The 13,295-nt window shown below is 42.4% G+C and overlaps 1 protein-coding gene across 1 annotated transcript; it reads left to right on the forward strand.

The window, feature by feature from the left end:
• Nucleotides 1-2,914: 2,914 nt before the first annotated feature.
• On the forward strand, nt 2,915-4,250 carry LOC108034777 (uncharacterized). The gene is made up of 2 exons (XM_017109735.3): nt 2,915-3,889; nt 3,945-4,250. Exons 1-2 carry the CDS (start codon nt 2,915-2,917, stop codon nt 4,248-4,250), a joined length of 1,281 nt encoding a protein of 426 aa, XP_016965224.1.
• Nucleotides 4,251-13,295: the final 9,045 nt, after the last annotated feature.

Consider the following 13,295-nt stretch of genomic DNA (forward strand, 5'->3'; position numbering starts at 1 on the left):
TGTTCCCGTGATAGTGTCGCCAAAAATAAACTGCCGCATAAAACTCCTGCCGCACATCCTGTCTGTGTGCTTGCCACTTGCCACTCGGGCTCCGCTTTTTTTTTGCCCACTGCGTGCGGCATGCATAAAGCAAATGAATGTATTTTTCGACTGCCATTTTTTCAATTTAAATGCTTTTTGCCTCTAGGCTAGTTGGAGAGTCTTTCCCACTTTTATTCCCTTTTTTCCACTTTAACTTTTTATTGGGATTTTTCTTTTTGATTCGACGCTTTATCCAAACGTTTTTTTCCTCGATTTCGTTGAGCTATAAATTTTTGCATATTTTCATTAGTTGTCAGAGATGCTTTTGATGATTTATGCATGTTTTTGATGCTCTTTCGTTCGCCCTCGTTCCACATGCCCTTTCAGCGTTTTTTAGAGGGCGGCACACCCCAGCCCGGCCGGCGATAAAAAATAAAACAAACAAACTTATTAAAAATGTAGTTTGGCAAGGCAAAGTTTTTAAGCTAATGAAAATTGCTGCAGTTGCCGGAATGCTGTGTGTGGACAGCTGCGCACTGAGAAATCGCGTGGACTCTGGATAAAAGAGTAAAGTGGAGGCAGTTCGGCAACTTTGGTGGTAAAATGTGTGGCAGACTTTTGTCCAATTAGGCTATGGAGAGGCTTAGAAAACTGGACAAGCTGAAAAGTTTAGAGGAAACTACCTTCATAAACAGACAAGTTTAAGACTTAAAGTAGTGATGTTAAAGGTTTAAAGGGAATCAGGCTTAACACGTTATTTGGTCAAGAGATTTTGATAGTTTTGTCAGCCTGGGTGTCAAAAAGGACTCTGTACAGATAAATAAAATTCCAAAAAAGTCCCTTCAGTTCCTCATATCAGCTTAAATATCTCGTCCAAAGCCCGAATAATACCCCGCCCCTTTTTCGCCAAAAGAAGCCTCATTTAACGGCCGTCGTAAACTCGCACATAATGAAGTGGTCGACGGATATCTGGCATCTACTTCGGTTAGGTGTGATGTGGCCCAGACGGGAGCTGTTACGCTGATTGTGATGTCTTCCAACGCCTACATTCCTGCAGCTTTCCTCCGCCGACTGACGTCTCTAATGATTGTTTGGCAAACATGCCCGGCTAACTGTCTGCCTTTCTTCCTGCCTTGCTGCCGTTCCTGCTTCTGCTCAGTTCTGGCGAAACCCGACATCGGCCGGTCGGAGCTCTTTATTGAATTCCAACGCGGCGCCCGAGCAGGTCCTTGGTGCTGGTGCCCGGCCTCTGGGTCCTTGGGCATGGTATCCTGGTTCCCGGGCATCCGTGCCTGGGCCGACATGTACAGGATTTTAAAAATGCCACATAAAAGCGCTGAACGCTACGACACGAATTCAAAATTGAAATGACAAAGTAAACGGCGAGCGGTGAAAGCTGAGTAGGAAAGTAGGTGCACCTGGAGAAATTGCTTGGGAAAGTATAGAAAATACTTCAGCTGAGCTTCTACTGTCTAAAGTTTCTTTCAGATTCCACAAATGTTAAGGGTTATATAAAACAAAGTCTACATTGAAAATATTTTGTTGCATTCTTTTAGGAACCCTTTGAAGAGATTTACAACTTTTGGTGATTTTAGGAAACCCTTCTTATTTCTGTGTAGTATGCTTAGCAGCGTAGAAAAGTCGCCTTAGGAAGGAGCCGCTTGAGTTTGACAGTTTTGGGTTATGCTGCGATGAACATGGCCGATATGCTGCCATGCAAATCTCCTGCGCAAGTGGCAAGTGGAAAGTCGAAATTCGCAAAGGGGAAGTGAGTAAGCAGCGATTGAGACCTGAACAAATTAATCGCCATTCGGTGCTGAACTGAAAGTCAGGTTCTGACCGAGTTTACACACCATGCGCTTTATTTTCCCTTTTTTTTTTGCTTTGTCGCTTTTCTGCGAAGGTGGGCTTCTGCGGCGAATTCCCAGTTTGCAAATAAATTAGTTTGCTACGTGAGCGACGCAAATCTGAAGTGGGTCTGACAGCAGCGGTACGACGGTTCGGGTACATTTTTAAATATTTAAGCGTGTGCAACTTATCGATTTGGGGACAGACTACAGAGTCCGCTAATTGAAGTGGCTTCACTGTGTGGCGATGCCATCAATTATCCGCAGCTCCAGAATGCTTTTTCCTGCTAAAAGCATTTGCGCAGGGTCCTAAGTACAGAGGTACACATTAAAAAATTAAACGGCTATCAGTCATTAAGCTGGTTTATCTTTGGTTACTAAATATATTTTAATTGGAATTGGTGAAAATTAAATATATACATTTTTAATTTTAAAGTTCATTACTGCCCACCGTAATCGTCTAGCCCGGAGATTACAGGGGGCTATCCCAATTCGCAGGCTCAAAAGAAGACATTTTGGGCTGCTCCTAAGAGACTAATATGAATATATTATTTACTTGAAACTAGTCGTAATTTGATCTACTCCTATATACCAAGTTGAAAACTAATTATAATTTATAATTAAGAGATTATTTACTTAAGAAAACATTTAGGTTAAAGGCTTTAATTAGATCTGTTCCTGGATTATATTAAATAAAGATATTAATTAAAAAAAAAAAAAAAAAAAAAAAAAAAAGTTCATTAAACTTAACCGCCCTCCTAAGCTGTACAAAAGTAGGCAACGAAAAAAACGCACACTTTTTTAAATATATGGTTGCATACTTATTGGCAGTAAATGTTTAATTACTATCATAAAGTTATATATAAAGTGCAGAACTTTTTCCCCCACTAAATGTTTTTAATAATTTATCGCTGTGTAACACCAACCTCACATTAGAGCTAAGTACTCACCAAATTGTTATTGCCCCCCAGTCGCATTTTTGCTCCTTTGACCGCACAGGACTACTCGTCCTGATGTCGATGTCGTTAGTCCAATTAGTTGGAAACATGCCGCTGTCAGCGCCGCTGCACAAACTGCTCTGCGTGTGCCACATTGTCAGCTTCTTCGGTTACCAGAAGAAAGTGTGCCACTTGCTGTGCCTGCACAATGTGCGATACAATGTGGACAGCCAGAAGTTCGGCTTTGGACATCAGGTGCTCATCTACTTTGTCTACTTCTGGAGTCTTTTGTGCCTGCTGTTTTACTTTCTCTTTCTCGATGGCTTTGTCATTGATCGAGGCAGTCTCTATATCTACATACTGCCCTGCCTTTACTATATACACCTAAAGAAATCCCTGCTCCGGACTTTGAATGAGATGGCCAGGGTGCACAGGGAGTTGCAATCCACCATGGGAACTCTGTTTTGTGTCTCTGTAAAGCGGGCCTTTTGCTGTTCCTTGCTGATTTGCATAGAACTTTTACTCGTTATCTACTGGCAAATTGAGTCCCTGAAAAATGATATCCAACGCTGGACTGTATTCACCTGTCTGCTGGGTTGGCACCTGCAGCTTCTACTCCTTGTAAACAGCTACATTTGGCTACACTCCATATACGTGGTTATGAATCAGGTATTGACGGCGGAGCTCAGGATCCAACAGCGCTGGAAAATGCTGAGGATTGTATTGAAAGAACACAGTCGTTTGGCGAAAATTCAGCGAGATGTTTCGCACTTTTTTAGTGTCTATATATCATCTGTTGTCTTGCTCATATCAGTCATATTCTATAGGTCAGTAATCCTTGAAGCTGGCATCGAGTGGGAACTAAGCCGATTGGTATTGCTGAGATTGGAGACTTGGCAAATCAGATATCTTGCTTATATAATCCTTCTAATTGGCACTTTCTTAATGGTTGTTTGGGACTACAAATCAATAAGGGACACGTTTCTGAGAGGTCTTTGGAAGACCCAAGAAATATGTCTGAGGACATGGGATAGCAGAAACACCCAGCGCTGTAAGCAGACTCAAGACATCGTGGATATGATGGTAATATAAATTAAAAAGACTTGAGTAACAAGTGACAGTCCATATAAATCCGCAGATCCTTACTGGCAATGCACCTCGTGATATGGTCTGTACAAAACTGGTTCTTTGGGAGCTTAGGATCAAAGAGGCCACCATATTCACCCTGGAGACCGCTTTCTTCATGAACTACTTTTTACTGCTGATGATTACAGTGTGTCTGATACCCATAGTGGCTATCTCGAATGGTTTTGAAATCGGCTTTGAGGAAAAGCTCCTAAACTACACATATTGCTCAAAATATTCAGAGGGTTCAGAGGCTATGAACCTAACTATCGAAAACTTGACGTTGGGTACCTACACTTTGAGTCATGCACTGGGCTGATAAAATCAACAGAGGCCTGGACACTTGCCAACCGCTCGAGATATAATTATGCAAAGCACGTCCGCTGTGTGGGTTGCACAACCGAAATAAAAAAGAGCTGAAAGCAAAACCAATAAATCAAAGGAAAAAGGATGCTAACCCATTCATTACATCGCAAACACTCAGCAGCCTCAGCCTGAGCCACTTAAACAAACCCCTTTTCTGTGAATACATACAAAATGTCAAACTGGAAATCTATTAAATTTCTCGAGGGGCTAGAGCTGTTCGAACCTTAATTAGCTCATAGCTGTGCAACGTGGCGTATGATTAACACGCGAGTAATGAACGTCATTGCTACACGGTTAGAAAACAAGAGCGTGTAGCATTTATAATTTTATTTTTAATTTTTGTTAAAGATTTCATATATGTATAGATTCTATAATTGTAAGCATTATTATCTAATGTATATATTTTCATTTTATAAATTGTATTTTCAGAATTTAAGGAAAGATATCGACATTATCGATATGTTTTATTCAAACGATTATCTCGATTCTCCTTGCTTAACAAACCTTTTTTCTTAACGTGTTGGACCTCTTAACTTAGCCATATCCTTAATAAAAAAATCATTTTGTCGGCATACAAACTTTCGGTCATTCAATAATGTATTCCCTGTGTGTATTTATAGCTGTTCCTCTACTGCCTCTGACATCGCTTGGCTGTGAATGATTGAATTAAAATCCATTTGGTGGACCTGGCATAATCAATGGAATTATGGCCCGGCCACGCCCACTTCAGTTCAGTGCACAGGCGGAAACTATTTCCGTGATTTCTAATTTTCGAACCGTCGAGTCCCGCGGGGCCAGTTGACTGGAAAATCTTTCGATTAACTGCATTCGGATCGCGGAGCCCTGCAACATTAATGAGGCACGCCCACCGCCCATTAGCAGCCTTATTGTCGCCACGCCCCAGCTCCCGCCCACCCAGAACCACCCACCAATTTTCGGGGCTTAATTGATATGCATGTGAGTGGGTGGGTTGCTAAATGCAATTTCCTTGTCCTGCTCCAGCTTCCAACTGCCGCTGCATTCTCTAATGAGTTCGAAATAATTCCATGTTGTGACCCAGCTATCCCTGTTCATCTATACACACCCCATTAAAGTCCCCCGAAATCATTTGATATGCGGCCCAATAAATTGTGTAGTTGGGCAAAAGTACAAAAAAACACCACCAAAAGTAGTAGGGGACAGCAAAAATGGTTAGAATAGGAGCAGAAAAGCAGAGCTTACGTATTGCAATTTGTGCAAAATGCAAATTTCCCCACTGATGACAGCCGCAATTTTGCGCTCCATTGTTGTTAGTGGCACTCGGGTTGTTGCTATTGTTGTTATAGTTGTTGTTGTTGTTGTTGTCATTGTTGTTGTTTGCAAACGTCCCATTGTTAAGGACATGAGTGTGGACTTGTGTATATGTGTTGGTCTGAATGTTTGGATGGACACACGTCCACAGACGAGGGCAACTCAATAGGAATAGATTAGAAATAGATTAGAAATTAAAAAAGGTATGAAGTCATGAACTTTATGCTTTTTTCGCCTAAAAGTATACCTTAAAATGTTTGAAAGCCAAATATTATAAACACGCTTAGAGCAACTATTTTTAGGGCATACTTTTAGGCGTTGTCCACAAAATTTCTCTGATTTCTTGAGTATTACAGCATTTGTGTGGCCATATTAGCATTCCTTAAGCCGAACTGATAAATGGTCTGGTCCAACACAGGTTTAAACATGGAAGTGGAACATGTTTTTTCCCACGGTCTTAACCTTGATAGTGCCTGCATGTCAGACAGCGTCGGGCACATACCAATAAACACAGAAGCCAGCAGGCCGGGCCAAAAGCCAGAGCCGGTCTGAATTCCTGACTAGCAAATGTCTGGCCGTCGGATCGGCCATTGGCCACCGGACAGCACAACAATGGCTGACCAGCGTCAGCATCGGGGCTACTCCCCAGATCCTGCCCAGTCCTTCCCGGCCTTTGATTAACAATGATGGGCATTATTTTTGCAAATAAATTCTGATGAGCAGATGACCAGATGAGCCGGAGAGGAGGTCAAGGCAAGGAATTCTCTGCTGTTTGGCCAATCGCTGACATTTTTCCATGCTCAAGTTGCACTCTATTGATTTATGGCAGTCCGGCCAGCGTCAATAATTGGGCCATGTGTGTTCTGGCCAGCCCCAGCCCCATGCTTGGTCATAATTGCACATTTGCTAGGAGCAGCAAGGACACTCGGCGGAAGCTTTTAAGCAAACAGGATGTGCTGTGTGCTTGTGCAACAGCTTCTGGGAACAATACTTACAAGTCCGAGAAGTTGAAGGCAAAACAATGCATTTGCTATGCAAAGCCTTTGATGTTGTCCTTGGGCCAAAGTGCTGAATGCAGGAAGAGCCTCCTCGGGATGCAGATGTAGATGACAAAATGATTTTGCAGTAAGCGGGCAAAAACACTTTTTCCTTTCCATCGGAAAATGCTCTCAAACTTTCGAGTCCAGTTTTTGAGTATTTTGAGGGGCGGTCGCAAATGGGTCAACAGCGAACTTGGCTGGCCACAGAAAGTTTCCAAAGACGGAAGAAAATATAGAAAGAAATCACAAAACAAAATAATTAAGGTTCCTCAAACTTATTGACGTTTTTTTCTGTGAACGGGTAGCGGGCCAAGTTTATTTTTTGCCGCAAATTTCAGAGATAATAATTAGGACAGCCCGCAAGAGGAGAAAAAAATAGAAAAGAACAAAAGCCAGGAAGTGGGGGTACAACAAAAAAAGGACGCTTAATAAATATAAAAAACCCCAGCTAGGATAGCTAAAGAAATGGGGGAGCGGGAGTTAATACCCTGCTAAATTCCTACATAAACGAATGTCGGGCGCACTTAGCAGGCAATTGCGAGATAATTTAATTATGCGCCACTCCTGGCGGCGGCAGCAGCGCCAGGATAACAGGATAATGATAACGAAATAAGCAAACCAAAAGGGCTTACACCACATTCAGGCTGTGAAATGGTAGCAGGAGCAGAGCTCTAGATAAATGCGAAGTGAAAAACGGCCAGAAGGTGTGTGCGGGTGTACCAACCCGATAACAATAATATCGGCTGTGTGGCTTATACAAATTGCTATCCAACCAACCAACCAGCCAGCCTACCGACTTAATTGCCCACCGGAAACGGACAAAACTTGTCGCCGGATGTGATATATTCTATATGTGTTTGCCACCGGACAGGTAGCAGCTGGCAATGTCAGTGAAGGGCATTAAGCATAATTAGCGCGCGAATAATTTATTCAAGAATTGGAAAAGGTCAGTTGCGGGCAACTCCACTAATTGCCGTTCTCTTGTTTTACACATTTTCAATTTAACACTCGGTTTCGTTGCCATCATGGATTATGCAAAGTTTCAAGCGGGTGCCACTCGTGCATCAGTTGTGAATGATGTTTTGCGGCAGAGCTGGTTTAGCGAAGGTTAAACTATTTGACTTTCGGATGAAATAGTTTGCCTGCCAGGGGGATAATTTCCTGACACGGCTTAAGTAATTATTTACTATTATAATCACTTGCTTACTGCCATGGAATTGTAACTTTTAAAGCCGAAAGTAAAGAGCATTATAGGAGCTAGCTATTAAATATAACTAACTTGATAACTTATAACTTTTAATATTTAAATGAACTAGTAAAATTCATTGAATCCGCTTTTCTTGGAAAATTAAAGTTTCACAAAATATTTTTCACAACTTTCGTAAACTTTTAATCAACCAATTTTTTTTGCCTGCCCAGAACTAAGAGCACTTTCCACCTACTCCACTCATTTAAAATTAGGTCTGCCGTTTAAGAGGTTTACTGGAATTTACCATTTTCGACACGTCTGCTGAAAACTTTCCTTTTTATCCTTGGGCCAAAGGGATCCATATTCCCCGCTGGAACCAGAGCCAATGGGCGATTTGGCTTTAGCATTACGGTTAAGCATGCATGTCAAGCACATTGCCACACTGAAAAGTTTGTTGCCCCAGCTGCAGTTGCACTTGTCGAGTTCCTGCTCTGGCGAATTGCAGTTGCAGTGGCAAGTTGCAACTTGCTACTTGCATCTACCAGTGTGTGGGTGGTGGTGGCGGCCCCCAGGCAAGACGCCTTGGTGCCCCCGTTTCAGTTCCTTGTGCAATAATTAAGTGAGTGCCAAGTAGAGTGAAGCGTGAAGCGTCGCCGCCGCTCTCATTTTCCCATTTACCGCCCAGGCCCTCCTGCAAATTCATGCGTAAACAAAACAAGCAAAAACGGCGGCTCTAGGGGTTACGATCTTTGGATACCCTATACTTATAGGGCTCTTAAGGAGCAGACTGCAAAGAAAGGGTAGTTAAAGATATGACTCCAACGATGTTGTTACAAAACTCACAAAAGTATGCAACTAAATATGTTGGTTACCAAACCTCGTTGAATGAATGAAGACGAAATTTGTATTGCCTACTTTTCGGTTTCGAAATAAATTTTTTTAATATTAATAGATACAACTCCCAAAGCAAATATTGTTATATTCACATCAAAGCCAAGTCATAGGACAATAAAAATCATACTTAGTTATTATCTCAGGCCTGTGATTTTCCTTACCGTCATATATCCCGTGTGCCGAAATACCCATTACTTTGTAAAATGAGCCGGAGATTCTGGAAAAGAGGGGAGAACTTCGACGGGATGTGTGTTTGTGTGTTATTTTGGCTACCCTCGCGGGCACCGAACGCGGCTGAGTAAACGCTGCACGCATGAGAAATCAAAAGCAAGCAGCATCACCGGCGGACCTCACCACCCACTTAGCCAGCAGCCAGCAGCTCCTTATGCCCCTCATTTCGCCCCTTGTTATTCTTATTCTCCTTTCCCAGCGAAGGACTCCTTCTTCAAAAAACTTCTGCCCGGCAAGTGCTCCGAACTGTTGCCACATGCACATGGATGTGGAGGCTGTGCCGATGGTCCAGGGGAGCAATGTGGCACAGTTCAAGGAAATTACAATAACTGGTGAACACAAAAAGAGGCGAGTAACAAGGGAAGATGGAAAATTAAATGCTTAATCGAAGCTGGGGGCAATTAACAAGACATTGGAGCCGAGAAAAAACGGGGCAAAATATATGGAAGAGAATCCAGATACCAGATAATTGGGCAAAAATAATTGGGTAATGGTAAAATAAATTGTATAAAGATTACAGAAACCAGCTTTAAACATAACTATTTTGTTATAAATACGATAAGAAATATGTTTTTTCCATTGTGACTGCACTTAATCCAACTAACAAATCCTTTGGGCCGTAATAAAAATCAATGAAATAGCTTGAGGTAACTTTGTTACTGCTCTGGTCAGTTATTGAATGAAGCAAAGTTGGCCAGGGCAGAGCACATTTTATCGCTTTGAAAACTGGGATTTATCTCCAACTTCCTTTTAGTTTTGAAAATCACTGAGGAACCCGCTGAACTCCCCAGCGGTCGAAGGAAGTTTACCAGCAGCCTTATCTTTCGCTTTAAGCTCACTCGACTTAACCTGTTCCGAAACTCAACTTGGGGTCTCCCCTAAATGCCACGGACTCGTCCCGAACTTACAGCTTGAACTGTAAGTTGTGGCCATAACAAGGACACGTAAGCTGCCGCAACACGCATTCACTTATTTCGCCATCAAAATGCTAGCACTTGAAATCAAATTTAAACATCTCCCACGACCCCGCAGCAAGCACACTCACATTTATTTATCCCCTGTGGTGGTGCTGGCAAATGTGCGTAGTTTTTTCTATATTTTCCCCATGCTTTTTTCTTGCACATCCTGGGCTCTTTTGAGACGAGCGACACGTACTTCCGCTCATAAGCCAAAGGCAAACTAGGCGAGAAGCAAAATGGTGGCGAGCTGAAATGGTAAAAAGCAAAAATATAATAGCAGCCAGGGCAACGAGTCCACCGCACCCACACCGCCACACTTTTTAACATTGTAACGAGATAATATTTTTCCAACATATTCGTGTGCGCCCAGGACAAGGCTAAATGATATTACCTGAAGTAGGGGGGGGGGGGCGTGGCAGTGGGCGGGGCGGGCCTGCACAACTAACGGAAACCGGATGTGCTCGGCTTGGCAGTTGTGAAGTGATGTTTGGGCCGGGCCGACAATGCTCGCAGGCAACCAACCACTAGCTGTTCCTACAGAAATATATAGGTTGAGCCCGACGTGCGAAGTCGCCCATAGGCATCATCGAGTGCCACGTTTTATGTCTTGCCGATGGAGGCCTCGGGCAGACGCAGCGACTCCAGTCGAGTCGCACGCAGGCAGTGTTGGCCAGAACTAGCTGATTATGGTGGAACTAATAACAAATATTCTTGAAACTAAAAGCACATAAATAGAGAATTATCCTAGAACTTCATCCTTCTAAAATAAAATAAAGTTGCAAACGCGAATTCTTGAGCTTCAGAGGCATAACAATTTCTTGTCAACTATACTATCCTAACATACAACTTATTCCTAAAACGCGAGTTCTTGAGAACCACGTTCACTCAAAACTAATCAGATGAAAAAAAAATGGAAAGTAAAATTAAAATTATTTTAACATTCATTTTAGTTCACATAAAACCGCCCTAATTTATATATTTTTAATAAATTTATTTATAATTAAAGAAAACCTCTGATAAATTGATTATATGTTTTATAGATGCTTATAGATACGTAGAGATCACCAAATGATATAGTTTGACTCTAAAAAATCCGAATAGTGTCTGATTTGTCAGCACTGGTGCTCACTGTATGTTTGACTGTGAGTAGAGTTGTTATGGCCCCAGAGGCACCGCTCACACTGGCTCGTCGGCTCCTCGGCTGATGTGCCTGCCTCCGCCGATCTCACCCACTAAATGTGACAGCATAAATCGCTGCCACTGAAGGGGATGTGGAGTCGATGGGGGATCGGAGAACAATAAAGCCATATTGGCAATTTAATGTGCTGCAAGGCATTAGAGCGTTCGATTGGGGCGCAGCCAGCGACAACACGCATACGCACCGTATGCCGGTGCCGAGGAGTGCATTTTAAGCAGCTGAGCTGGGCACGTAAACAGAAACAGTGCCATAGTGCTCAGAGCACAGTGCACTTGTGCAGCTGGGAGGCAGAACTAAGTTCAGCATTTACTTATCTTTGGCAATGCCCAACACGTATCCACATTAGGTCTCACAGCCGTCCAAGGAACAACCTCGTTTTCCCCATTTCCCCCCTCGGAAAACAACTTCATTTTCAGCTGCTTCCCAGCCAGATGCTTGCTGGCCAAGTTAAAAGAAATTTAAGGAATTTTTTCGAGCTCGCCGTGACCCTCATTCGGCAGCAACATTTTCACACAGGACAGCCATTGTCATTTGCATATTTTGCGTTGCAATTTTCGTAGCGAACTTGTGAATTTGACTTTATATATGCAAGGTGCAAATCTGTTTAGCGTCCCTCGTGTGCCGGGCAAACTGCATCAAAATGCATTTATGCAAAGGCCAATGGAACTTACAGCGAAATTAAGTCACCGTGGCCAGAACATCTGACTGATGGCGGAGTTGCAAAAGGGAAAAAATTACTGCGGGGCAAAAAGAATATATCAATGGCAGCTGATGCAGAAACTTCTGCGGCATTTGCATGGAAAATTCTTGCGGGCGTAAAAAATATTTCACCTCATTCAGCGGGGATTTCACGTGAATTATGGAAAATATTAACCGATAAAAAACGGGTCAGCCCAAATAAGGCGAGAAGCGGTTGTTAAATATGTATGATGGGTTGGGATGCGAGAAAAATTATTCAGGACCACGAATTTCGCAACAAAAATATCAAAGTTAAGTTAAAATAACGTAAAAAAATTTAAAGAAAGAAACGATTCAATCAATACAGATCAATATATCGATTTAATAACACTTTAATTCTGTTGGGTAACGACAAATAGTTTACGAGCTAGCCATAAATATCTTATCGTTTTACAAGATACACAGCCTTAAATTATGGCCTATCCTGCAAATCTCTTTCCTGTAGTTGATTCATATTCAAAAGTGGGCCCATTATCTATGCTCCCCAAAAAATATGCTCGTAAATGTCAAACACTCTATAATGAGCTAATCAACCCAACTCCAGAGCAGCCACATAACAAAGTTGTTTGCGGATAAATGCAAATGGCTTTCGTTCTTCGGTTTTGGCCGCAAACTGAACTTTTACGAGGCCATTCCAAAGTCATAAAACATCCGACTTTATTTGGGATAGCACCTAGATTGGCGGATGTAAGGCCGAAAACGTTGAGCGCAGCACAAAGTATGAAATCAAAATTACAAATAAAGCTTAGCATTTTAGTGATTTTCAGCGCCCTGAAGCCATAACAATGTCGCAAGTTGAATTTTGACAGACTGTTTTCTAATAAATTATAACACAGTTTTGTGGTGTTTGCCAATAGCCGGAAAGTCAACGAAGCTAATGCTGTTGACAGAGGGAGAAGAGGCGGCAAAGAGCCATACCCCAATCGCATTACGTATACGCCGCGTTGAGCGCATTTTGGCAGAATGGCAATTGACTTTAATTACTTCGCCTCCGAAAAGTCATGCAGACTTTGTCGGTTTAGTGTGTGTGTGGGTGCTCAGCACACGATGTCATCAGATGTGTGAAGGAAGTACATTTCCAGAGGTGGTCAGGGGTTGAAGGGGAAGGAGCTTTCATTAGTTTTTGGGTGGCCCCACCGACGGAAGCCACTAAAAGTCTTTACATGGCAGCAGCCTCTCCTGCAGCTCTACATGTGAAAACAGTTTGTGAAATTTAATTTTCAGCACTCTTGATTTTTAAATGGCAGCGCGGGCTAGGGAGTGCACTGAAATTTGCTGTTAATTTGTACAGAAATGTCTCTATTAAATTTTAAATTGGATTTCTGGTAAATGTTATGAATTGCCTCGAAGTGTGGCCACCAAATGCATGTGGGGAAAAACAGGATGGAGTGGAAAAATTGGCATGTGCTTGCTGCGAATGCTTTCAATGCCATGCATTCAATGGGAAGGAAGCGCCTGA

Source organism: Drosophila biarmipes, chromosome 3L, assembly GCF_025231255.1.
Source record: "Drosophila biarmipes strain raj3 chromosome 3L, RU_DBia_V1.1, whole genome shotgun sequence".
NCBI classification, from domain to species: domain Eukaryota; kingdom Metazoa; phylum Arthropoda; class Insecta; order Diptera; family Drosophilidae; genus Drosophila; species Drosophila biarmipes.